Source organism: Oncorhynchus masou, chromosome 7 (assembly GCF_036934945.1).
Source record: "Oncorhynchus masou masou isolate Uvic2021 chromosome 7, UVic_Omas_1.1, whole genome shotgun sequence".
In the NCBI taxonomy this organism is placed as follows: Eukaryota; Metazoa; Chordata; class Actinopteri; order Salmoniformes; family Salmonidae; genus Oncorhynchus; species Oncorhynchus masou.
This window is the reverse complement of record NC_088218.1, coordinates 9,851,595-9,878,254: the sequence shown is the minus strand read 5'-3', so window position 1 is coordinate 9,878,254 and position 26,660 is coordinate 9,851,595. Positions and strand designations below refer to the sequence as shown.

Sequence of the window (26,660 nt, the reverse complement as noted above, 5' to 3'; positions counted from 1 at the left end):
TATTTAAAACTCAGCCTTTGATAACAAAATAGATCAGACGGTGTAGCACTTGTGAGGCACAGCTGAACATAAATAACGTGCAAATAATTAGCTTTTTATTTAACTGGACTGATGGGACCTGCATCTGTCATGGTGCTTTCAAGACAACTCGGGAATCTGAAAAAAAGAGGTAAGGTGATGATGTCATCTTCAGGTTGGAAAGTCGGAGCTCTACAAAATGCTGGATGATTGCATGACCGTTCATTTGTCTTGGTACATTTTTCCCTCGAAGTTCCCAGTTGTGAAGTCGGGTGTCTGTGATTCGGTAAAACAGATTAGAGGTAAAAACACAAGTCTGAGACGCACTGAAGTCAGAGATTCCCGGTTGTTTTGAACACTGTATTAGTCTCAGCGAAGGAGAGAGCGGCAGATGGTCCGCCTCTATACGGTCCCTGGTCTCTCCTTCCTTTCCTCCAGTGAGTCTGACCAGAGAGAGGGGACACCGTCTTCCACCTGATGGCGAAACTCGAGTCACACCACATCTGCACAAATTCATGTTGCTCCTATGACCAGAGAAAGTGAAATATTCCTTGATATTAAAATAGACATAGAAACGCAGGGCATCGATTCACTTGGCTACTCATTCATTACAACTGCAGCACCAGTGGAAGTAGAGAAAATCATGTTTTATGTTTTGTAGGAGTGTTGAATAAAAACAGTGCTGACAGTCCAGAATAAAAAGTCACTCATAAAAACAGCAGCTCTTTGCTGTTTTCTCTGAAAGTCTCTCTCTGGTCATTGTCTTAAAAGTTATAAAATCTTACATTGGCTCGTATCAAACTTTGCGGCATTGGTCGTGGAAGCTGTCGTCACAGTGATTTGAGCTATCCGATTGGCCAGCACAGTAGGCACACTCGATTAAGCCACAGAACTCGGGTAGGCGAAGTTTGTCTTTTCATTAAATTATTTAAAAAATTGGACCATTTTGCCCACCCGGTGCGCAGGGCTTCTGAATTATGTGCACCTACCACCAACAGCACAACAAGTAAAGAAAAATGAGCGCAAGCCGTCATCATTGGCTTTTCTACAGAAATGTTTCATGATATACTAGGAATGCCTTGAAGATCGACCAGTCCACTGGTTTAGAGTTTGGATTTTTACTTTGCCTACCAAATTAAGAGCTAAACCAAAGATTGACCACCATTCGTCGTTTCAAATGGGAACAAACGAGTCAAAGTGGGCAGAACAAGCAAGGAGATGGGCAGAGCCAAGCACGACCTAGCGAGATCCTATTGGCGCGTGTAGCACACGTTTGCATATTTACGTTAGGGAACTAAATTCGCTTTTGCACTTCTTTTAAACAATGCCATTTTTCTCAACTTTAGCAAAGAGTAAAGTCTACAAAACGTAGTCCACTATGTTCGTAACAGATTATAGTTTTGGGAACAGAACACTGTATTGAGATCAAATGTTTCATCGATGTGAAAACTTGCAGAATTTCGGCCAACATCCATCTCGTTCCAGCTTCTCCCACTGCCTGACCACTGGTTTCCTACTTACTACCATATTTGATCGTGAGTGGAAACGCCAACCGGATGCTTCACATTTATACATCCGATGAAATATCTGTATAATTGTTCTATCAGTGGTTAAACACAAACTGCAGTCTCCAACCAGTTACTGGCGGTAATGAACGGGTTTCCTCCGCCGTCGTAAAAAGAGAAGAAGAAAATCTGTCTGCTCTCGACCAAACGTCAGATGACAGGCGAATCTAAACAATAACAAATACACACCTTATGCTAGGGTTATAATTTACGAGGTGAAGGATGGCATTTATAACGGCAAACTGGAATCCGCTCGGGGAAGCGTTTTACAGGTAAACAGATTTTAGCTAGCTTGTTGTGTTAGCTTGCTCACATGACCAGAATCTTTGCAAAATGCTAACGTTAGCTAGCTAGATACCAAGAAATGACAACTCTGTCAGGCTGGCACTGAGGCCATCTACCTTCCTTGCTACTTGCCATAATGCTTTGCTCAGTAAAAACAAAGTAACATTCAATATTATTAGCTAATGCACTGCAATAATGTGGGCTTCCCCAGCTAGCCATCTAGCATATCATGTGACAACTGTCATTAATAGTGTGTGTGTGTGTGTGTGTGTGTGTGTGTGTGTGTGTGTGTGTCTACAGGAAGATCGAGCTGTATGAGATGGGATGGAGCTTGAGAGATGGGCTCAGGGAATGTCTGGTGGCAGCAGCCCCATACGGGGGACCGATCGGTGAGTACACACACACCACACACACACCGATATGATGGAGCAGAGAGAATCACTTGCACAATTTGGAGAAACTCACATTGTTGCAAAATATTTATAATCTACAACGTGTATTCTAACCACATAGCTAATTAAAGAAGCATGTTTCTCTCTCTATCCCTCCCTCCATCTCTCTCTCTCTCAGCTCTTCTAAGACAGCCACAGAGGCCTTCCTCCAGCGCACGGCCCCAGCTGGAGATCTATTCCTCCTCAGGCGCGAACATGGCCAGCTTCCCGGTACACACACACACTCATACACACACACATTCATACACACACTTATTCACTCTTTCTCTGTCTGTCACTCTCCTCCATCCCTCTTGTTTCTCCAGTGGAAGAGTGGCCCAGTGAGACAGCTGGGTTGGACAGTGTGTGATGACCTGCTGTGTGTCCAGGAGGATGGCACTGTCCTCATCTACGACCTGTTTGGTGCCTTCAAAAGACACTTCAGCATGGGCAATGTGAGCACACATAACACAAATAAACATGATCAAAACATGATCATCCACCTGACGTGTGTTTGTGTCTTTGACAGGAGGTGGCTCAAAACCAGGTGCTGGAAGCCAAGGTGTTCCACTCACCCTATGGAACTGGTGTCGCCATAGTGACGGGAGCCTCACGCTTCACCCTGGCCACGAACATTGACGACCTGAAGCTGAGGAGACTCCCGGAAGTCCCAGGTGTGTGTACATGTGTGTATGTGAAATCCTGTCAGTCCTCAATTCCAAATTAATAGAGACATTTGTCACTATTTAATTGATTCATTGGTGTGTTGTTCCTCCAGGCCTCCAGGGGGCACCCTCCTGCTGGGCAGTGCTCACTCAGGACAGACAGACCAAAGTGCTGCTGGCCAACGGAGCTGACCTCTACATACTGGACAACACATCCTGCACCCCTGTGGTGAGACAAACACAAACAACTTGTTCATTACTGTGTCTAATCATCCTTTCCCTCTCACCTCTAACCGTGTGTTTGTGTGTGTGTGTTCCAGACCCCTCCAGGCCTCTCTCCACAGGCCTGTAGCATCATGAACATGGCTGTGTCATTCAGCTATAAGTACCTGGCTCTGTTCACAGACTCAGGACACCTGTGGATGGGCTCAGCCAACCTCAAGGTAACATGGATTACTATCCCTCATACTGTATGGCTCCATGATGTGGCTAGCTTCCACTATTATCCATGTATTATCTACTGTCTATACACACCAGTGGTCCTCAAATCAAATTTATTTATATAGCCCTTCGTACATCAGCTGATATCTCAAAGTGCTGTACAGAAACCCAGCCTAAAACCCCAAACAGCAAGCAATGCAGGTGTAGAAGCACGGTGGCTAGGAAAAACTCCCTAGAAAGGCCAAAACCTAGGAAGAAACCTAGAGGAACCAGGCTATGTGGGGTGGCCAGTCCTCTTCTGGCTGTGCCGGGTGGAGATTATAACAGAACATGGCCAAGATGTTTAAATGTTCATAAATGACCAGCATGGTCAAATAATAATAATCACAGGCGGAACAGTTGAAACTGGAGCAGCAGCACGGCCAGGTGGACTGGGGACAGCAAGGAGTCATCGTGCCCGGTAGTCCTGAGGCATGGCCCTAGGGCTCAGGTCCTCCGAGAGAGAGAAAGAAAGAGCGAATTAGAGAGAGCATACTTAAATTCACACAGGACACCGGATAGGACAGGAGAAGTACTCCAAATATAACAAACTAACCCCAGCCCCCCGACACAAACTACTGCAGCATAAATACTGCGGCTGAGACAGGAGGGGTCAGGAGTCACTGTGGCCCCATCCGAAGACACCCCCAGACAGGGCCAAACAGGAAGGATATAACCCCACCCACTTTGCCCACAAAGATCTCCGCCACGGCACAACCCAAGGGGGGCGCCAACCCAGACAGGAAGATCACATCAGTGACTCAACCCACTCAAGTGACGCACCCCTCCTAGGGACGGTATGAAAGAGCCCTAGTAAGCCAGTGACTCAGCCCCTGTAATAGGGTTAGAGGCAGAGAATACCAGTGGAAAGAGGGGAACCGGCCAGGCAGAGACAGCAAGGGCGGTTCGTTGCTCCAGAGCCTTTCCATTCACCTTCACACTCCTGGGCCAGACTACACTTAATCATATGACCCACTGAAGAGATGAGTCTTCAGTAAAGACTTAAAGGTTGAGACCGAGTTTGCGTCTCTCACATGGGTAGGCAGACCATTCCATAAAAATTGAGCTCTATAGGAGAAAGCCCTGCCTCCAGCTGTTTGCTTAGAAATTCTAGGGGCAATTAGGAGGCCTGCGTCTTGTGACCATAGCGTACGTGTAGGTATGTACGGCAGGACCAAATCGGAGAGCTAGGTAGGAGCAATCCCATGTAATGCTTTGTAGGTTAGCAGTAAAACCTTGAAATCAGCCCTTGCCTTGACAGGAAGCCAGTGTAGGGAGGCTAGCACTGGAGTAATATGATCAAATTTTTTGGTTCTAGTCAGGATTATAGCAGCCATATTTAGCACTAACTGAAGTTTATTTAGTGCTTTATCCGGGTAGCCGGAAAGTAGAGCATTGCAGTAGTCTAACCTAGAAATGACAAGCATGGATAACTTTTTCTGCATCATTTTTGGACAGAAAGTTTCTGATTTTTGCAATGTTACGTAGATCGAAAAAGCTGTCCTTGAAACAGTCTTGATATGTTTTTCAAAAGAGAGATCAGGGTCCAGAGTAACGCCGAGGTCCTTCACAGTTTTATTTGAGACGACTGTACAACCATTAAGATTAATTGTCAGATTCAACAGACCATCTCTTTGTTTCTTGGGACCTAGAACAAGCATCTCTGTTTTGTCCGAGTTTAAAAGTAGAAAGTTTGCAGCCATCCACCTCCTTATGTCTGAAACTCGTGCTTCTAGCGAGGGCAATTTTGGGGCTTCACCATGTTTCATTGAAATGTACAGCTGTGTGCCATCCGCATAGCAGTGAAAGTTAACATTATGTTTTCGAATGACATCCCCAAGAGGTAAAATATATAGTGAAAACAATAGTGGTCCTAAAACGGAACCTTGAGGAACACCGACATTTACAGTTGATTTGTCAGAGGACAAACCATTCACAGAGACAAACTGATATCTTTCCGGCAGATAAGATCTAAACCAGGCCAGAACTTGTCTGTGTAGACCAAATTGGGTTTCCAATCTCTCCAAAAGAATGTGGTGATCGATGGCATGAAAAGCAGCACTAAGGTCTAGGAGCACGAGGACAGATGCAGAGCCTCGGTCTGATGCCATTAAAAGGTAATTTACCACCTTCACAAGTGCAGTCTCAGTGCTATGATGGGGTCTAAAACCAGACTGAAGCATTTCGTATACATTGTTTGTTTTCAGGAAGGCAGTGAGTTGCTGCGCAACAGCCTTTTCTAAAAATTTTGAGAGGAATGGAAGATTCGATATAGGCCGATTAGTTAAAAAAAAAAATCTGGGTCAATGTTTGGCTTTATTACTGCCGCTTTTAGTGAGTTTGGTACACATCCGGTGGATAGAGAGCCGTTTATTATGTTCAACATAGGAGGGCCAAGCACAGGAAGCAGCACTTTCAGTAGTTTAGTTGGAATAGGGTCCATTATGCAGCTTTGAGGTTTAGAGGCCATGATTATTTTCATAATTGTGTCAAGAGATATAGTACTAAAACACTTGAGTGTCTCTCTTGATCCTAGGTCCTGGCAGAGTTGTGCAGACTCAGGACAACTGAGCTTTGAAGGAATACGCAGATTTAAAGAGGAGTCTGTAATTTGCTTTCTAATAATCATGATCTTTTCCTCAAAGAAGTTAATGAATTTATTACTGCTGAAGTGAAAGCCATCCTCTCTTGGGGACGCTGCTTTTTAGTTAGCTTTGCGACAGTATCAAAAAGGTATTTCGGATTGTTCTTATTTTCCTTAATTAAGTTGGAAAAATAGGATGATCGAGCAGCAGTAAGGGCTCTTCGATACTGCAGGGTACTGTCTTTCCAAGCTAGTCGGAAGACTTCCAGTTTGGTGTGGCGCCATTTCCGTTCCAATTTTCTGGAAGCTTGATTCAGAGCTCGGATATTTTCAGTATACCAGGGAGCTAGTTTCTTATGAGAAATGTTTTTAGGGTTGCAACTGCATCTAGGGTATTGCGCAAGGTTAAATTAAGTTCCTCAGTTAGGTGGTTAACTGATTGTTGTCCTCTGGCGTCCTTGGGTAGACAGGGAGTCTGGAAGGACATCAAGGAATCTTTGTGTTGTCTGTGAATTTATAGCAAAACTTTTGATGTTCCTTGGTTGGGGTCTGAGCAGATTATTTGTTGCAATTGCAAACGTAATAAAATGGTGGTCCAATAGTCAAGGATTATGAGGAAAAACATTAAGATCCACAACATTTATTCCATAGGACAAAACTAGGTCCAGAGTATGACTGTGACAGTGAGTAGGTCCAGAGACATGTTGGACAAAACCCACTGAGTCGATGATGGCTCCAAAAGACTTTTGGAGTGGGTCTGTGGACTTTTCCATGTGAATATTAAAGTCACCAAAAATTAGAATATTATCTGCTATGACTACAAGGTCCGATAGGAATTCAAGGAACTCAATGAGAATCGCTGTATATGGCCCGTGATTGAGTAGGCTGCATAGATTTCATGACATTTTCGTCTTTTGAGCTGCTAGTCTTCTTTTTTTTTTTTTTTTTGTAAATTGAAATTTGCTATCGTAAATGTTAGCAACACCTCCACCTTTGCGGGATGCACGGGGGATATGGTCACTCGTGTAGCCAGGAGGTGAGGCTTCATTTAACACAGTAAATTCATCAGGCATAAGCCATGTTTCAGTCAGGCCAATCACATCAAGATTATGATCAGTGATTAGTTCATTGACTATAATTGCCTTTGAAGTAAGGGATCTAACATTAAGAGCCCTATTTTGAGATATGAGGTATCATAATCTCTTTCAATAATGACAGGAATGGAAGAGGTCTTTATCCTAGTGAGATTGCTAAGGCGAACACCTCCATGTTTAGTTTTGCCCAACCTAGGTCGAGGCACAGACACGGTCTCAATGGGAATAGCTGAGCTGACTACGCTGACTGTGCTGGTGGCAGACTCCACTATACTGGCAGGCTGGCTAACAGCCTGCTGCCTGGCCTGCACCCTATTTCATTGTGGAGTTAGAGCCCTGTCTATGTTGGTAGATAAGATAAGAGCACCCCTCCAGCTAGGATGGAGTCCGTCACTCCTCAGCAGGTCAGGCTTGGTCCTGTTTGTGGGTGAGTCCCAGAAAGAGGGCCAATTATCTACAAATTCTATCTTTTGGGTGGGGCAGAAAACAGTTTTCATCCAGCGATTGAGTTGTGAGACTGGTGTAGAGCTCATCACTCCCCCTAATTGGGAGGGGGCCAGAGACAATTACTCGATGCCGACAGCTTCAGCGTGTAAATCAGCTAGAAAGATATGTTGCGCTTGGTGATCTCTAACTGTTTCATCCTAACATCGTTGGTGCCAACGTGGATAACAATATCTCTATACTCTCTACACTTGCCAGTTTTAGCTTTAGCCAACACCATCTTCAGATTAGCCTTAACGTCGGTAGCCCTGCCCCCTGGTAAACAGTGTATGATCGCTGGATGATTCGTTTTAGGTCTAATACTGCGGGTAATGAGGTCGCCAATGACTAGAGTTTTCAATTTGTCAGAGCTAATGGTGGGAAGCTTCAGCGTCTCAGACCCCGTAACGGGAGTAGAGGCAAGAGAAGGCTCGGCCTCTGACTCCGACTCGCTGCTTAATGGGGAAAACCGGTTGAAAGTTTCTGTCGGCTGAATGAGCGACACCGGTTGAGCATTCCTACCTCCTATCCTCGCCGTAAGGCGATCGTTCTGCTGTATATTATGAGTACAGCAACTGCAATTAGAAGGCATCATGTTAATGTTACTACTTAGCTTCGGCTGTTGGAGGTCCTGACGAACCATGTCCAAATAAAGTGTCCGGAGTGAAAAAGTTTAATGGGAAAAAAAATAAGTTGAGGGAAAAACCCAAAATATAAACGGTATTTAAAAAGTAAAACCGTGAAGTTGTCAGGTAGCAAAGTAAGGTTGGCAACAAAAAGGCACAGCAACACATAAACAAGTCTGCAAGTTGTGACCTCAACCCATCCAGGCATTCCCAGGATTTATCACAGCTTCTAGGTTGCCAGGCAGCCGTAGAGTGTAAATGGCTCTGGTGTGTGGAGTGCTGACCATTTTGGGCCAAGAGTTTTTTTTCCTGGTCAAGTTCTATAGTCAGTAGAAGCCACGGCCCTGTATATCAGACATGTCTAATGTAGATGTGTATTATGGCAGTCAGCTACTGACTGTTGTTTGTTCCCCAGGACAAGCTGAGTGAGGTGGACACCAAGGTGAGAACCCCGCCTAAACAGATGGTCTGGTGCAGAAGGCCAAAGAGCCAGCAGCCCTCTGTGGTCATCATGTGGGACAGGCTCCTACTGGTGGCCGGAGAGTGTACAGACACCATCCAGTATCCTTCAGCTCACAGCAGTTATTGTTGTTCCTGTTAGCTCAGCTAGCTTGTTCCTGTTAGCTCAGCTAGCTTGTTCCTGTTAGCTCGGCTAGCTTGTTCCTGTTGGTTTGTTACTGTTAAAGGTACAATTAGCAATATGGCAATTCTGCTCACAAATATCAACACAAGCATAATAAAAATCTGCCACTGATCCAAATGTGTGCCCTCTCATGGAGCCTTAACCAGTGTTTAGATACCCTCTGGATGAGGAGAGTGTGTGTGTAGCAGAGCTGGATGGAGTGAGGATCGTAGGAGGGTCCAGGCATGAGCTGCTGCAGGAGGTGCCCTCGGCCTGCCAGGACATCTTTAAAATCGCCTCCATGGCTCCTGGAGCTTTACTACTGGAGGCACACAAGGAGTACGAGGTACGGGTCTGTGTCTGGGAGGTACGGGTCTGTGTCTGGGAGGTACGGGTCTGTGTCTGGGAGGTACGGGTCTGTCTGGCCCTGTGACTGTAACAGCTTTTCACTTTACGGGATACATGTATCAGAGGAGATGTTTTTTTTTTTTTTTTTTTTGTGTGTGTGTGTGTGTGTGTGTGTGTGTGTGTGTGTGTGTGTGTGTGTGTGTGTAGAAGTCCAGTCAGAAGGCAGATGAGTACCTGAGAGAGATAAAGGAACAGAGTGTATTGGGGGAAGCGGTGAGACAGTGTGTGGAGGCTGCTGGGTATGAACATGAACCAGAGACCCAGAAAACACTGCTCAGGGTAAGACACACACTATCTCTCTCTACCTCTACTTTGCTCTCTTTCTCTCTATCTCTTACTCTCTCTCTCTCTCTCTCTCTCTCTGTCTTCTTCTCTCTCTTTCTCATCTATTCCTGCATGTTAAGTTGAAGATCAAAATGTGTCAGTCCACAGATATATTCATCCCTCCCTCCCTCCCTCCCTCCCTCCCTCTCCCTCCCTCCCTCCTCCCTCCCTCCCTCCCTCTCCCTCTCTCCTCTCTCTCTCTCTCTCTCCTCTCTCTCCTCTCTCTCTCTCTCACCCTCTCTCTCTCCCTCTTTTCTCCCTCTCTCCCTCTCTCTCCCTCTCTCCCCTCTCTCCCTCTCTCACCCTCTCTCCCCTCTCTCCCTCTCCTCTCTCTCCCTCTCTCCCTCTCTCCCTCTCTCCCTCTCTCCCTCTCTCCCTCTCTCCCTCTCACCCTCTCTCCCTCCCTCACCCTCTCTCCCTCCCTCTAGGCTGCGTCCTTTGGGAAGTGTTTTCTCAGTAACTACCCACCAGAGCCGTTTGTCAGTATGTGTCGAGACCTGAAAGTTCTCAACTCTGTCCGAGAGTACACTGTGGGGATCCCCCTCACACACACACAGTACAAACAGATGACTGTTCAGGTCCTCATTGACAGGTAACACCCCAGGTGTGTGTGTGTGTGGTGTGTGTTTACACGGTGTGTGTGTGTGTTTACTCTCTGTACACGCATGTTAAACAGGTTGGTGTACCGTAAGCTGTATCCCCTGGCCATTGAGATCTGTCGCTATCTGAAGACACCAGAGTACCAGGGAGTCAGCAGAGTTCTCAAACACTGGGCCTGCTGCAAGGTGGGGCGGAGGGGATCATTTTACTGCATGTATGTTCTTAACATGTTCTAACAGGTACAGTGCTGTGAAAAACTATTTGCCCCCATTAAAATGTTCTCTACTTTTGCATATTTTTAATACTGAATCTTATCAGATCTTCAACCAAAACCTAATATTAGACAAAGGGAACCTGAGTTCACAAATAACACAATGAGGTTGTTCATAAACAAAGTTACGTAACACCCAATGCCCCTGTGTGAAAAAGTAGTTGCCCCCTTACACGCAATAACTGGTTGTGCCACCTTTAGCTGCAATGACTCCAACCAAACACTTCCTGTAGTTGTTGATTTATCTCTCACACCGCTGTGGAGGAATTTTGTCCCACTCTTCCATACAGAACTGCTGTAACTCAGTGACATTTGTGTGTTTTTAAGCATGAACTGCTTGTTTCAAGTCCTGCCACAACATCTCAGTTGGGATTAGGTCTGAACTTTGATCAAAATGTGATACTTTTGACTCATCTGTCCATAGAACATTCTTCCAAGAGTCTTGATGATCATCCCAGTGCTTTTTTTGTCAAACTTGAGTCAACTTTTTGGACGACATGGGTCCCATTATGTGTGGTGAAAACCAAACACTGCATTTCCCAGTAAGAACCTCAGGCGTGGTGGTGGTAGTGGGATGCTTTGGGGATGCTTTGCTGCCTCCGGACCTGGACGACTTGCCTTAATAGAAGGAATCATGAATTCTGCTCTGTATCAGAGAATTCTACAGGAGAATGTCAGGCCATCTGTCTGTTCGCTGAAGCACAGCTGGGTCATGCAGCAAGACAATGATCCAAAACACAATCAAGTCTACATGAAAATGGCTAAAAAGCAACAAATTTGAAGTTTTGGAATGGCCTAGTCCAAGTCCAGACCTAATCCCAACTGAGATGTTGTGGCAGGACCTGAAACAAGCAGTTCATGCTTGAAAACCCACAAGTTAAAGCAGTTCTGTATGGAAGAGTGGACCAAAGTTCCTCCACAGTGACGTGAGAGATTGATCAACTACGACAGGAAGTGTTTGGTTGGAGTCATTGCAGCTAAAGGTGGTACAACCAGTTGTTGAGTGTAAGGGGGCAACTACTTTTTCACACAGGGGCATTGGGTGTTACGTAACTTTGTTAATGAAAACAAAATATGTATTTTTGGGGTTATTTGTGAACTCCGATTCCTTTTATCTAATATTAGGTTTTGGTTAAAGGTCTGACGACATTCAGTATCAAAAATAGAGAAACTCAGAAAAGGGGGCAGATAGTTTTTCCCGGGACTGTATCTCTTGAGATTGAAATAAAACGTGTGTCTGTCTGTCTCAGGTCCAGCAGAAAGAAGAGCCTGATGAGTCCATAGCACATGCTGTCAGTGTGAAGCTGGGTGAGGCAGCAGGAATCTCCTACTCTGAGATCGCTGCCAGAGCATATGAGTGTGGCAGGACGGAACTGGCCATCAAGGTACTACACACACACCAGCAGGCTTGAACTGACTATCAAGGGACAGCCACACCCCAGCCTCACGTGCTTCCAACACAAGAGAGAGTGATTAGAGGCAATCCAAAAGACGTCATTTGGATGGATTGAACATGTTCACAGAGGTTTATCATCCCTCTCCCACCACCCGGTATCCTCTCTCTCTGTCACCACCCGGTCTCCTCTCTCTCCCTCTGTCACCACCCGGTCTCCTCTCTCTCCCTCTGTCACCACCCGGTCTCCTCTCTCTCCCTCTGTCACCACCCGGTCTCCTCTCTCTCCCTCTGTCACCACCCGGTCTCCTCTCTCTCCCTCTGTCACCACCCGGTCTCCTCTCTCTCCCTCTGTCACCACCCGGTCTCCTCTCTCTCCCTCTGTCACCACCCGGTCTCCTCTCTCTCTCTCTGTCACCACCCGGTCTCCTTCCAATTATTTTGCCTCTCTCTGGGTCTAGTTGTTGGAGTTTGAGCCTCGTTCTGGGGAGCAGGTCCCCCTTCTACTGAAGATGAAGAGGAGTCAACTGGCCCTGAGTAAAGCTATAGAGAGTGGTGACACAGACCTGGTTTACACGGTGGTGACATACCTGAAGAACGAGATGAACAGAGGAGACTTCTTCATGACGCTCAGAAACCAACCGGTAGCTCTGAGCCTCTACCGGCAGGTATAGTCACAGACACACACACAACTCAAGACTCTACACACAGTTACACACGCACACAATGTGGTTTAATCTGTGTGTGTTAGTTCTGTAAGCACCAGGAACAGGACACACTGAAGGATCTGTTCAACCAAGACGATGACCATCAGGAGCTGGGTAACTTCTACGTCAAGGCCAGTTACAAGGAGATGAAGCTGGAGGCTCGCCTGTCTCTGCTGCAGAGTGCTGTGGACGAGTACAACAAGGCCAAGAACGAGTTTGCAGCCAAGGTGAGACCCAGACAGTTTTAAGTGCAGATTTGATCTCACCAGGCTCTGAACAGCATTAGCACTTTCCACCAAAAATGAACATGTAAATTAGATCATGACAATGTTCTCAAAATGTTGTCTCATTATTATAGTTCTGTCTGTCTGTCACTCTCTGTCTCTCGGTCTTGGTCTGTCTCCGTCTCTGTCTCTCTCGCTCTCTGTCTGTCGCTCTCTCTCTGTCTGTCGCTGTCTCTCTGTCTGTCTCTCTCTCTCTCTCTCTCTGCCCCCCCCCCCCGCCCAGGCGACAGAGGAGGAGATGAAGCTGCTACGTTTCCAGAGGCGTCTGGATGAGGAGAAGGGAGAGGCTCTGCTGGGCCTGTCTCTCCAGGAGACTCTGCATGCCCTTCTCACCTCCAACTTCCACAAGCAGGCTGAGCAGCTCTACAGGGACTTCAGGGTGCCAGACAAAAGGTATGGGCTGTGTGTTATGCTGCTTTCAAGACCCCTGGGAACTCTGGGGGGAAAAAACAAGGTCGAATCATAACGTCAGTGATCTTCAGGTCGGAATGTTTGAGTTTCCGACTTGGAATTGCGAGTTGGATGACCATTCAAAATGGTTCAGAGCTTGTTTCCCCCCCTGAGTTCCCAGTTGTCTTGAACACTCGGAAGTCATAGATTTCCCAGTTGTGAATTCCCAGTTGTTTTGAACGCTGCAAAACGTCACTGTGTTGTCGCATATTGAACACGTCACTGTGTAGTACCTTATCGATGACGTCACTGTGTAGTCCATTCTTGATTTAAATTTATTAGGATCCCATACTAGGGTCCGACACAACGAAAAATACATTACTGGCAGCTTCATTAAATAGTATCCACAAAACACCAGTCTCAACATCAACACTGAAGAGGCGACTCCGGGATGCTGGCCTTCTAGGCAGAGTTCCTCTGTCCAGTATCTGTTCTTTTGCCCATCTTAATCTTTTATTTTGATTGGCCAGTCTGAGATATGGCTTTTTATTTGCAGCGCAGAGCCAGTTTGCACTGTTTTGTGAAGGGAGTAGTACACAGTGTTGAAAGAGATCTTCAGTTTCTTGGCAATTTCTCGCACTGAATAGCCTTAATTTCTCAGAACAAGAATAGACTGACGAGTTTCAGAAGAACGTTCTTTGTTTCTGGCCATTTTGAGCCTGTAATCGAACCCACAAATGCTGATGCTCCAGATACACAACTAGTCTAAAGAAGGTTAGTTTTATTGCTTCTTTAATCAGAACAACAGTTTTCAGCTGTGCTAACATAATTGCAAAAGGGTTTTCTAATGATCAATTAGCCTTTTTGAAATAATACACTTGGATTAGCTAACACAACGTGCCATTGGAACACAGGAGTGATGGTTGCTGATAATGGGCCTCTGTAGGTCTATGTAGATATTCCATAAAAAATTCTGCCGTTTCCAGCTACAATAGTCATTTACAACATTAACAATGTCTACACTGTATTTCTGATCAATTTGATGTTATTTTAATGGACAAAAAATTGTATTTTCTTTCAAAACAAGGACATTTTTAAGTGACTCCAAACTTTTGAACGGTAGTGTACATTTTAAAACATTAACATGTAGTCTGTGTGTATCTATCAGTTACACATACATGTCAGTCCATACACACTCAGGTATGTCACATGGATGAGAGGCGTTGTGCCATGAGCTGTTGTTTTACTTGTTTTTTTTAAAACCAGGTTTGCTGTTCATTTGCGTTTTATAAGAGATGGGAGTTTCATGCAATCATGGCTCTATATAATACTGTACGTTTCCTTGAATTAGTTCTGGACCTGCAGACTGTGAAAAGACCCCTGGTGGCATGTCTGGTGGGGTAAGAGCGTGTCAGAGCTGTGTGTAAAACCAGAGAGCGATGAGACAACACTATAATAATGAGACAACACTTTGAGAACATTGTCATGGTCTAATTTGACAACTTCTTATTTTAATTTTAAAAAACAACTATGCAGTCAGTCTCTCCTCAACTCTTATCCAAGAGAGACTGGCAGCATGTTATTTAGCCCTCTCATTACAATGAAAAGCAAGACGTGCCCCTCTGTTCTGGGCCAGTTGCAGCTTAGCGAGGTCTTTCCTGTAGCACCTGACCATATGACTGAACAATAATCAGGATGAGATAAAACGACACATTGCCGTCACTGTAGAGTCCTTTATTGATGATGTCACTGTAGAGTCCTTTATTGATGATGTCACTGTGGTCAGGTACTGGTGGCTGAAGCTGACCGCTCTGGCAGAGAAGGATGATTGGGAAGAGATGGAGAAATTTGCCAAGAGCAAGAAGTCCCCCATCGGCTATCTAGTATGTTGTTTATATAACCTTTATACAATGTTATTCATCCAATAGGCTACTTGACCAGTCATTTATAACCTTTATACAACTTTAGTTACGTAACTAACCTCTCTCTTTCTCTCTTAGCCCTTCGTGGAGGTGTGTGTGAAACAACACAATAAGTACGAGGCCAAAAAGTATGTTTCCAAGGTGACCCCAGAGCAAAAGGTCAAAGCCCACCTGGCCATAGGGTGAGTTTGTTTGTTTGTTTGTGTGTGTGTCAGTGTGCAGAAGCTAAACTCATCTCTCTCTATATCCTTCTCTCTCCTTGTCAGTGATCTGGAGGGGGCAGCCGAGGCAGCTATAGAGAGGAGGAGTGAAGGAGAGATCAGCACTGTCCTGTCCCGCTGTTCTCCCACCACAGACCGAGCCCTGCTGGAGAGACTCAACCGAGCCAGATCCACTGCTGCCAAAAAGTGACGTTCCTGAAATCCTATTCAAACCACAAAATATCTCACTGACAAAAAAGTGAGCCCTATCAAAAACGCACTAAGAACTGTTGCTGTTGAAAAGTGACCCGTCAACCACCATTCACCTCAGCTCCAGCCTATGTCCTGCTTCAACTACGTTTGGAGGGGAAGGAGTGATTTGGGAAAGAAAGACATTCCAACACACACACACACACATACACACAGCTTAGACAAGATGATATCAACAGCACTCCCATACTATACCAATCATGAAAGAAATGTGCCTCTCGACTGTCTGTTTTAGCCAAGAGATGCAGTGAGATCATCTCAATTCACAATGAACTGCATTCACATTGTATATCCTGTGTTTTCACATCTGTTCAAATGACGGAAGTGAGAGAAGTGCATTCACATTGTATATCCTGTGTTTTCACATCTGTTCACATGATGGAAGTGAGAGAAGTAGGGACACCACAGTTGACTATTGAGAAGCACAGATTGCTCCCATTTACTGTCTGCGATAAGCTGCTTGTGTTACTGGCTCTCCTCTCCAGATCATGTGATTGTCATATTAATGAAACCATGTTGGTGTTGTTCACACACTGCAGACCATTGTCTCATGTTGTATCATTGAATAAATGCATTCCTTTGTAAAGGGGCTACAAAACGATAGAGGAACAAAGTACTCAGGAATGGGATCGGTGTCCTATAGGGAACATTATGGGAACTAGGCCGCTGGAGAAAACAAGAAACTCAAAATTACTGTTGCTTTCTGGAACAATCAACAGGGCATATTGTATGTAGGCTATTGTGTAAAAGCATCAGGTCAGAAAAGGTGCATAAAAGTGGATAGACGACATTCAACAGCTATACCGTAACTACAGGCCTAGTGTGTGTGGGGGGGGGGTTACAGTTAAATTGTTACAGTATATGTTACAGTATAAATTGGAATTTATGGTCCAAATTTACGACACTTTTTTTTTTTGCTGACGGCATACGTTTTCAGTTGAGAAAGAGGTACCGCTGGGGGAGCGGGACTACCCCTGTCACATGGTCTGTTTATTTGTCTATGACTGACTGTCTGTCTGTGAGCGGCGAGACACTTGCTGTCACGTGATTCAGAAGCTCTTCAGGCGACTTCGGCGTGTAAAACAGGTAATGTATCCGTGTCTGTACGATGTGTTGTTTTCTGAGAAATCATAAACAAAGTTGCAAGTTATACTATCCTAGCCAACAGTTGGCTAAAAGTCTAAACAAATCGGTGTAGTGCAGTCATTTATATGGGGGCTACTTATAGAAATGAGAGTGAGTGAATTAGAAGTTCACTCGCTGCCTAAGAGATAATTCAACAGCTGTGCAGGCTACCGTGTATAACTCGCAGAGTACCCTGTTCAAATGCACATTTTTTTTGTCTTGCCCATTCACTCTCTGGCACAAATACACAATCCGTGTCTCAAGGCTTAAAAATCATTATTTAACCTTTCTCCTCCCCTTCATCTACACTGATTTGAAGTGAATTTAACAAGGGATCATAACTTTCACCTGGTCTATGTCATGGAAAGAGCAGGTCTTCTTAATGTTTTGTACATTATTGTATATTAAGAGTAACTATCTTGGGGGGGGGGGGGGGGACGTTTTATGGGAAACCAGATGTTTTAGACTTCAATTTGACTGTTGCAAAAGTGATCAACTTTTAGTGGTAAATCTAAAAGACCTGGACCTCCCCCAGCCATCCTTGGGTACTTTGTGCCCCCTCAGTGTCTTGTTTGGCGCGCTTCGTACAAAATAATAACATGCAGGATATTTCTAAACGCAGCTCTTTGTTAACTAGCTATAACTGGCATGTTCACGTGTCTCCAACCATGATCAACCGAAGATGGCCTCACTACCTGTGTGGTCTTAACCAATCATAGCGCAGTATGATACGGCTGTAAAATGCATACAATTACAATTCAGTATGTTTACACATATGAATATTGTGTGTGTGTGTGTGTCATTGCTTTAGTCATGTCTGTGAAGGTGGAGTGTGTGGTGAAAGAGAGGTGTGAGATCGGAGAAGGGCCAGTGTGGGAGGAGAAAGAAGGAACTCTGCTCTTTGTGGACATATCAGGACAGAAGATCCACCGCTGGAACCCAGCAACCAATCAGAAAGAGACAGTGGCCACAGGTAAACCAATCAGAAAGAGACCGTGGCCACAGGTAAACCAATCAGAAAGAGACCGTGGCCACAGGTAAACCAATCAGAAAGGCAACTGTGACCCTGGGTGAACATGTCATAACCACTAACTAAGGTTCAGCAAAGATATTTTTCATTGAACTTCTATTTTGTAGATCCAGTTTGTTCTTCATCCGGGTTGTTTGGGCTCTGAGGTAGCAACAGCACACCTTATACTCCTGTCATGTTCTGTATTTTTATTTTTACAACCCTCCCTGCTCCCTCTCCTCACCTTTTCCCTCTCTTCTCTCCCTCCAATCCCCACCCCTCTGTTTCCAACTCCCCCGTCCCTCTCCCTGCTCCCTCTCCTCACCTTTTCCCTCTCTTCTCTCCCTCCAATCCCCACCCCTCCATTTCCAACTCCCCCGTCCCTCTCCCTGCTCCCTCTCCTCAACTTTTCCCTCTCTTCTCTCCCTCCAATCCCCACCCCTCCATTTCCAACTCCCCGTCCCTCTCCCTGCTCCCTCTCCTCACCTTTTCCCTCTCTTCTCTCCCTCCAATCCCCACCCCTCCATTTCCAACTCCCCCGTCCCTCTCCCTGCTCCCTCTCCTCACCTTTTCCTCTCTTCTCTCCCTCTAATCCCCACCCCTCTGTTTCCAACTCCCCCGTCCCTCTCCCTGCTCCCTCTCCTCACCTTTTCCCTCTCTTCTCTTCCTCCAATCCCCACCCCTCCATTTCCAACTCCCTGTCCCTCTCCCTGCTCCCTCTCCTCACCTTTTCCCTCTCTTCTCTTCCTCCAATCCCCACCCCTCCATTTCCAACTCCCCGTCCCTCTCCCTGCTCCCTCTCCTCACCTTTTTCCTCTCTTCCCTCCCTCTAATCCCCACCCCTCTGTTTCCAACTCCCCCGTCCCTCTCCCTGCTCCCTCTCCTCACCTTTTCCCTCTCTTCTCTTCCTCCAATCCCCACTCCTCCCCCCAGAGAAGTTTGTGGGCTGTGCGGTCCCCCGGCGGTCTGGAGGCTATGTGATCGGAGAGGGACGGAGTTTTGGAGCGCTGGACTGGGAGTCCAAGTCCATCTCCACCATCGCTGTCATCGATGAAGACAAACCTAACAACCGCTTTAATGACGGCAAGGTGGACCCTGCTGGACGCCTCTTTGCAGGTAGAGATTGATAGATCAATTCATTTGACAATACATTAATCCATCAACCTCTCTTCTACCTCATGCATCTGTTTTGTGTTCCATGTAATGTTCTGTTAACTGTGTTCTGTCAGGTACCATGGCGATAGAGGAACGTCCTACAGTTCTAGAGCTGAAGCAGGGTTCTCTGTTCTCCCTGAACAAGGACCACATTGTAGTCAAACATTTCAATCAGGTGACACATAAGAGTGGAAGTGGAATGTTCTCAATGATCGTTTGTAGCATAAACAGTTAAGTGTTAGTGTGAGATAAACTGTACCAAAGACTAATCCTGTAAGGTATTAGATGAAAAGAGACTGAAGCTCTCCTTTATGTTGCTATTATTATTATTTGACCAGGTGGACATCTCAAACGGTCTGGACTGGTCTCTGGACCACAAAACCTTCTACTACATAGACAGCCTCACCTACACTGTGGAAGCTTTCAACTATGACATCAACACCGGGAGTATCAGTGAGGGACACACACACACACACACACACACACACATAAACCTTGTACTACATCGACAGCCCTGTGTGTGTGTAGGTAACCGGCGGATGGTGTATAAGATGGACGAGGGGGAGGGCATTCCTGATGGCATGTGTATTGACGCAGACGGTCGACTCTGGGTCGCCTGCTACAGTGGAGGCAGAGTGATTCAGATTGACCCACAGACAGGTGTGTGTGTACCTGCCTATGTGTGTCAGAGCGTAACAGTTACAGTATATTGTAATATGAAGGTAAAAATCACCAATCCCCCCTTTCTCTCTCTCTGCTGCCTCTCTCTCTCATTTCTCCATCTCCATCTTCCCTCCCCCTCCCTCCCATCTTCCCTCCCCCTCCCTCCCATCTTCCCTCCCCTCTTCTCAGGGGTGCGTTTGCAGACAGTGAAGCTACCGGTGGATAAGACAACATCATGTTGTTTCGGGGGTAGAGACTATTCAGACCTGTACGTGACCTCAGCCTGTAAGGGAATGGATGAGGCAGACATGGCCAAGCAACCGCAGGCAGGATGTGTCTTTAGGGTACGTGTGTGTGTGTCAGTGGAGGCTCCTCGGAGGAGGAAGGGGAGGACCATCCTACGCAGTAAATTTCAGAAAATAAAAAAAAGTGAAACATTAAAAAAGTTATCCTTTTTAGATAAAACTATACTGAATATATTCACATTTGACCAATTAACAGATTAAAACACTGTTTTGTAATGGTCTACAGTAGCCTGAACAGCTCTCTGGTAGCACCATGGTGTAGCCAGAGGACAGCTATTTTCCATCCCCCTCTGAGTACATTGACTTCAATACAAAACCTAGGAGTCAAAGGATCAGAGAATGAATCTAGTACTGAAAGCCTAAGCTACAGCTGGCTAACACTGCAGTGCATGAAATGTGGGGAGTAGTTGACTCAAAGAGAGAGAAAGACTATAATTGAACAGTTTTTAACAAATTAATTTATAAAAAATTTGAGGAGCATCAGAGAGAAAGAGGGAGAGAGAGAGCTGTTGTAGGCATATTTCATTGTAATCTTTCACTTACCTAATTTAGACTATTCAAACATCTGGCTAGTAGTTTAGTAGCCTAAACCTATTGGTTGCAATGAGCTGGGCAAATGGAATATGAATGACAGTCATCCAACATGCTGTATTAGAAATAAGGCCATGCTCATAAATCTAGAAAATAGTCCTCCCTCATCTGAAACGGCACCGACCGCCACTGGGGTGTGTTTTATTCAGCCTGTGTTTTATTCTCCTTGCAGATCACAGGCCTGGGTGCAAAGGGCATTCCTGCAAATTCATTCACTGGATGAGTGACACAATGGAAACACTGAAAACCGGCCCTTGTCAATCATTCCATGATGATCAACCGGGAACTCGGCTGCACAACTGAACTGCGCCCACTGATCACTAAATCTCACTAATAAAATAATGTGACTTTATGATTTTAAGCAAAACTCAAAATGCCTCAGTTATAGTTACTGTACTTCATGTATTAGTAGGCTATTGTATATCATCTGTCCAATAAAAAAGCTACAATTGATAGGTAGTTTGTATGAGGACTCTTATTTTGACACAATTCTCACTGTTATGCCATTGCTACCCGACGTCACGTTTTTTTCTTGGGGTAACTGGAATGTCCCCTTCCTGCTGAAGAGAATGCGGAAGCAAGAATAGGACAAAATGGGAAAGGGCATTTTCATCTCTTTCTAGTCACAAACCCGGGTGAAATCCAACATGTCTACAGCATTTTAACTGTGGTCCTGCTACAGTCCGCTCGCTGTTTACAAGCTATCAATAGTAGTTGTCAATAGGTGGTGGAAATGGAGCCCGGAGACGCATCGTCCGCTAACGCAGACTGGATGTCTCAACTGCCAGAGGAACTGTGGGGTACACCGCTTTGGGACCTGGCGATACCCGGTGAGAATGAACTTAGTAATGTCGAGTAATAGCCTACTGCTATCCTTTCTATTTCGATTACAAAAAGAGTTTGATATAGAATAGAGTTTAGAGCACAAGCTATTGTAACGACCCTGGTATTATAAGCACGGATATTGACTGCCACTTGAATATGCTTTTGAGGCACAGTCGATTGCGCACTGGACTTCGGGCTAGAAGGTTGAGGGTTCGATACCTGTTCCCTGCCTGTTTCATTACACTATGTTTATATGGGACTAGCCTAGAGAAAACATTTGTCACGAGTTTCATTAGAGGAAGTAAGCCTGTTTTTTCAAACCTATTCAGTCCCTTTCCTTGATGTCATATGTCTGCGCTTTTGTGTCTTTCTTTTTGTCTCTGCTTTCAGGGAGTCATGACAGCATGAGTTACTGCCTGGATACACACTCTCCTGTCTTGGGTTCTGAGTCGTTCATGCTGCGGTTTCTGGATCGACTGGCACCCTGCATTGTACGCCCCTGTGTCTACCGCTGGGCCACCACACAGGCAGGTTTCACACACATGTTGGTTTTCCTATCCTTGTGGGGACTAAACTATTGATTCCCATTCAAAACCCTATTTTCCCCAACCCTAACCCCTAATTGTAACTGTAACCCTAAACCTAACTCCTAACCCGAAAATAGCCTTTTTTCCTTGTGGGGACTGGCAACATGTCCCTTGTTTTTTCCCTTGTTTTACTATCCTTGTGAGCACTTCTGGTCCCCACAAGGGTAATAAAACCAAAAAAACACACACCAAACACACATCACACAAACACACTGCAGACGGAACTGTGTGTGTGTATTATTAATATTATATACAATCTAAGTTAGAGATTTCCCCTGTCCTTTTCTCCCATAGGCGCGGAGTATTCCTGATCAGTTGGATGCTGGAATCCGGTTCTTCGATCTACGGATCGCCCATAAAAACATTAAAAATACACAAGACTTTCTAAAAACACACAACACAGGTGACACGCTGTACTTCGCACACGCGATTTATACGCTACAGACTGTAAAGGTACGGTAAACACACATGTCATTCTGGTGTGTGAATCTTCTGTACTCAATGTGAGAGCATATGCACTAGAAATATTATTCCATAGTGTGTGTGTGTGTGTGTGTGTGTGTAGGAGGCCCTGTCAACCATGGCTGTGTGGTTGGAGCAGCACCAGAAGGAGGTAGTGATCCTGTCCTGTTCCCACTTCTACCTGCTGACGGACTCTGAGCACCAGGCCCTGGTCTGCTACATCACTCAGCTGTTTAAAGACAAACTCTGCCCCCCACAGGTACAGGATAGACAAGACCTCACTACTGCCTGTCTCAGTCAGGGTTGGGGTCAGTTCAGTTTTCAGGAAGTGGTGTTAGTTGGGGTCAGTTCAGTTTTCAGGAAGTGGTGTTAGTTGGGGTCAGTTCAGTTTTCAGGAAGTGGTGTTAGTTGGGGTCAGTTCAGTTTTCAGGAAGTGGTGTTAGTTGGGGTGAGTTCATGCTTTCAGGAAGTGGTGTTAGTTGGGGTCAGTTCAGTTTTCAGGAAGTGGTGTTAGTTGGGGTGAGTTCATGTTTTCAGGAAGTGGTGTTAGTTGGGGTGAGTTCATGTTTTCAGGAAGTGGTGTTAGTTGGGGTCAGTTCAGTTTTCAGGAAGTGGTGTTAGTTGGGGTGAGTTCATGCTTTCAGGAAGTGGTGTTAGTTGGGGTCAGTTCAGTTTTCAGGAAGTGGTGTTAGTTGGGGTGAGTTAAGTTTTCAGGAAGTGAAGTGTCCATTGTTTTCTGTGTTTTATTGGCATGACAGGTGAATGAACTCGTGTGTGTGTGTGTGTGTGTGTGTGTGTGTGTGTGTGTGTGTGTGTGTGTGTGTGTGTGTGTGTGTGTGTGTGTGTGTGTGTGTGTAGGAGACTCCCTCTCTGAGCCACTGCTGGGATCTGGGGCAGCAGGTCATCATTTCGTACGACGATGAGACGATTCTTCACCAACACAAGGAACTATGGCCTAAGATCCCTTACTGGTATGCTCTATGTGTGGGACTCTGTGGATGTGTGTTAAACAATCTACAAGACCCTGCTAGGTAAAGTCCCCCCTTATCTCAGCTCGCTGGTCACCATAGCATCTCCCACCTGTAGAACACGCTCCAGCAGGTATATCTCTCTAGTCACCCCAAAACCAAATCTTTCTTTGGCCGCCTCTCCTTCCAGTTCTCTGCTGCCAATGACTGGAACGAACTACAAAAAGCACTGAAACTGGAAACACTTATCTCCCTCACTAGCTTTAAGCACCAACTGTCAGAGCAGCTCACAGATTACTGCACCTGTACATAGCCCACCTATATTTTAGCCCAAACAACTACCTTTTTCCCTACTGTATTTAATTAATTTATTTATTTTGCTCCTTTGCACCCCATTATTTTTATTTCTACTTTGCACATTCTTCCACTGCAAATCTACAATTCCATTGTTTTACTTGCTATATTGTATTTACTTTGCCACCATGGCCTTTTTTTGCCTTTACCTCCCTTATCTTACCTCATTTGCTCACATCGTATATAGACTTGTTTATACTGTATTATTGACTGTATGTTTGTTTTACTCCATGTGTAACTCTGTGTCGTTGTATGCGTCGAACTGCTTTGCTTTATCTTGGCCAGGTCGCAATTGTAAATGAGAACTTGTTCTCAACTTGCCTACCTGGTTAAATAAAGGTGAAATAAAATAAATAAATAAAACCTGTAACCTTTGACCTGTAACCTTTACAGGTACGCTGACTCGGCAGACCCCAAAGAGGTAATTTCTTACCTGGAGGAGCGGCAGAAGGCCCAAGGAAGAGCAGGTTAGTGTGTGTGTGCGCGTGGGCTTGCATATCCTTTGATTGACAGCTGAGCTCTTTGATTGACAGCTCATTTCTTCACCTCTGGGCTGAACCTGACGGAGGATACTGCTGTGGTGGTCTGCAACCCCTGTCTGACGATGAGGAAGTTAACGATGAAGAGTTTCTCCCTGCTGCTGGACTGGGTGGAGAAGCAGACTCCTGGATCGAACCAGACCGCTGTCAACATCATCTGTGGAGACTTTGTGGGTCTGAACCACTTTGCCTCTGTGGTTATCGGGCTCAATAAGAAACTGCTGAAGACAGAGAGCCACAGATGACTCACAAGGGACGGAATGAGAAAGAGACCGACAGATAAACATGCACAGAATCCCAAATGGCTTCTAGCTCCTTCTCCCTATGCAGTTGTGGAGATCTGAGAGGTTTGGTTAGGTGTAATCAACATGGTACTCTGATACACTAGATCAGGTGTGTCAAACTCATTCCATGGAGGGCCTACTGTCTGTGAGTTTTTTGGTTTTTGAGGAGAGTTCCTTACTAATTTGGGAGAAGCAAAAACCCACAGACACTCGGCCCTCCGTGGAATGAGTTTGACACGTGCACTACTAGATCATAGGAATGAGTTTGACACGTGCACTACTAGATCATAGGAATGAGTTTGACACGTGCACTACTAGATCATAGGAATGAGTTTGACACGTGCACTACTAGATCATAGGAATGAGTTTGACACGTGCACTACTAGATCATAGGAATGAGTTTGACACGTGCACTACTAGATCATAGGAATGAGTTTGACACGACTTTGCACTACTAGATCATAGGATGTTTGATAGAGTTTGACACGTGCACTACTAGATCATAGGAATGAGTTTGAATGCACTACATAGGAATGAGTTTGACACGTGCACTACTAGATCATAGGAATGAGTTTGACACGTGCACTACTAGATCATAGGAATGAGTTTGACACGTGCACTACTAGATCATAGGAATGAGTTTGACACGTGCACTACTAGATCATAGGAATGACTTTGACACGTGTACTACTAGATCATAGGAATGACTTTGACACGTGCACTACTAGATCATAGGAATGAGTTCCCATGTTTCCCTATGTCTACCTACGGCACAGGGTCAAATCAAATGTTGTCCTCACTGGTGTGTCAGGTTTACTGTGTTAATGAGTATGATGGATACAATGAGAGGTTTTTACATTCTAAAGTGATGCCACAGGAAAAGTTCCATCAGATGGACAATATCATTTATTTTCTATATGCAAATACATAAATGTCTATTGAACTTTATCAGTTTGAGGCATCTTTATTTCAAACATCATTAACACTAACAACACCTTGAAACAGTCATGTTACAGCAAATGTGACTATCAAATAAACCACTTCCTCACAGCTGAGAATGACTACCCTGAGAAATTGTCATGTAAACTGTGTGCTGCCCTCCTGTGTTCAAACAGCAGAAGTGCAGTACAACATGTTGCGGGGACAGATCTGTTGGCACTAGTTTAATTTTCTAGAGGAAACTAAAACAGAAGCTAACAAAAACATGGATAAGTGTATGGTGAAACAAAATAATACATTTAATCATAAAAGGAAAAAGCAGAAATGGCAGATCACTGAACGAAAGATCCATTTAAACTCACCCAACAAGGTGCATAATTAATGTCACACCATTAACTGTAGAAAAATGGATACATTGTAGAAAATATAGTGAACACATGTTACATAAACATAGATGTAATTAACAAATGGCACACAGTGAGGCACCTCACTGATACAGACAGAAAATTATAAAATGAACAAATGACGACGGAATATCTAGCAGTTCAAATCTAATTAATGAAATATAATCTAACTCCTTCAAAAGGCAATTATTTCTGAAAAATAAGCAATATGGCCTCCTGCTCTAAAGTCTCTATTTGGGAAGATCTCAATTGCATTCTCCTTGTCTCCTCAAAATCGATTGGAAGGTGTGAGGGGAAGGAACTCTGGTTTTCTCATGTAATGGGTTTTGAGAAAGATACGAGGAGAGAGGACGCGAGGAATATGTAATTGACCCCTTCCCTATGACTTTGGTTTACCTTCTCTTATCACATGCCCCTTCACATCTCCTTCAGCAGAATCCCATAGGGGCGGATGGAGCTCTCCACAATCCTCCTCTCTTCTTCCTCAGATGTGCTGTCATTAACTGGAACAAGCCAGTAGTCAACTCTCTTACAGATCTTCCGTTGGGCTGGGTTGATACGGTTCTGAAGGACCATCCTGTAGGTTTTCCCGTTTGTCTTCGACACAAAGTCTCTAGCGTAGCCGCTGGCTTGGCTGAGGTCAGGAGTGGAGTAGATCCCTCGCCCGTAGAGCTGCCTGTCTCCTACTTTATAGTGGGACTGGATGATGCCTTTAGCCCCGTCCTCACTGGTACCGTGGTATGACACTGGCCACTCCCCGGGGTCCGAGTATGTCCGAATCCCGTTTGGACCGAGCCATGTGTTATCTCCGTATTTGTCCAGAACCTT

General features: G+C 45.2%; 3 protein-coding genes across 4 annotated transcripts; all 3 read left to right on the top strand.

Moving 5' to 3' along the window:
• The first annotated feature begins 1,335 nt into the window (after positions 1-1,335).
• On the top strand, positions 1,336-16,208 carry vps16 (VPS16 core subunit of CORVET and HOPS complexes). The gene is made up of 19 exons (XM_064970331.1): positions 1,336-1,855; positions 2,169-2,257; positions 2,439-2,530; positions 2,626-2,754; positions 2,829-2,973; positions 3,078-3,193; positions 3,285-3,407; positions 8,647-8,792; positions 9,028-9,199; positions 9,409-9,540; positions 10,014-10,177; positions 10,262-10,370; positions 11,707-11,841; positions 12,311-12,517; positions 12,601-12,783; positions 13,064-13,233; positions 15,017-15,113; positions 15,231-15,334; positions 15,419-16,208. The coding sequence occupies exons 1-19, from the start codon at positions 1,806-1,808 to the stop codon at positions 15,561-15,563; spliced, it is 2,508 nt and encodes an 835-aa protein (XP_064826403.1). The 5' UTR covers positions 1,336-1,805; the 3' UTR covers positions 15,564-16,208.
• A 391-nt stretch (positions 16,209-16,599) lies between these two features.
• rgn (regucalcin) lies at positions 16,600-20,923 on the top strand. 2 transcript variants are annotated; one of them, XM_064970330.1, is made up of 8 exons: positions 16,601-16,708; positions 17,559-17,720; positions 18,690-18,872; positions 18,986-19,086; positions 19,250-19,364; positions 19,440-19,571; positions 19,764-19,918; positions 20,643-20,923. In XM_064970330.1, the coding sequence occupies exons 2-8, from the start codon at positions 17,561-17,563 to the stop codon at positions 20,691-20,693; spliced, it is 897 nt and encodes a 298-aa protein (XP_064826402.1). In that variant the 5' UTR covers positions 16,601-16,708; positions 17,559-17,560; the 3' UTR covers positions 20,694-20,923. The 2 variants fall into 2 exon arrangements, with proteins under 2 accessions (XP_064826401.1, XP_064826402.1); XM_064970329.1 differs by having other exon boundaries at positions 16,600-16,708; positions 19,250-19,571.
• An 84-nt stretch (positions 20,924-21,007) lies between these two features.
• On the top strand, positions 21,008-24,927 carry LOC135543215 (PI-PLC X domain-containing protein 1-like). Its single transcript, XM_064970328.1, has 7 exons — positions 21,008-21,300; positions 21,686-21,822; positions 22,177-22,335; positions 22,448-22,603; positions 23,203-23,315; positions 24,060-24,133; positions 24,200-24,927. The coding sequence occupies exons 1-7, from the start codon at positions 21,204-21,206 to the stop codon at positions 24,448-24,450; spliced, it is 987 nt and encodes a 328-aa protein (XP_064826400.1). The 5' UTR covers positions 21,008-21,203; the 3' UTR covers positions 24,451-24,927.
• The last annotated feature ends 1,733 nt before the right edge of the window (positions 24,928-26,660 follow it).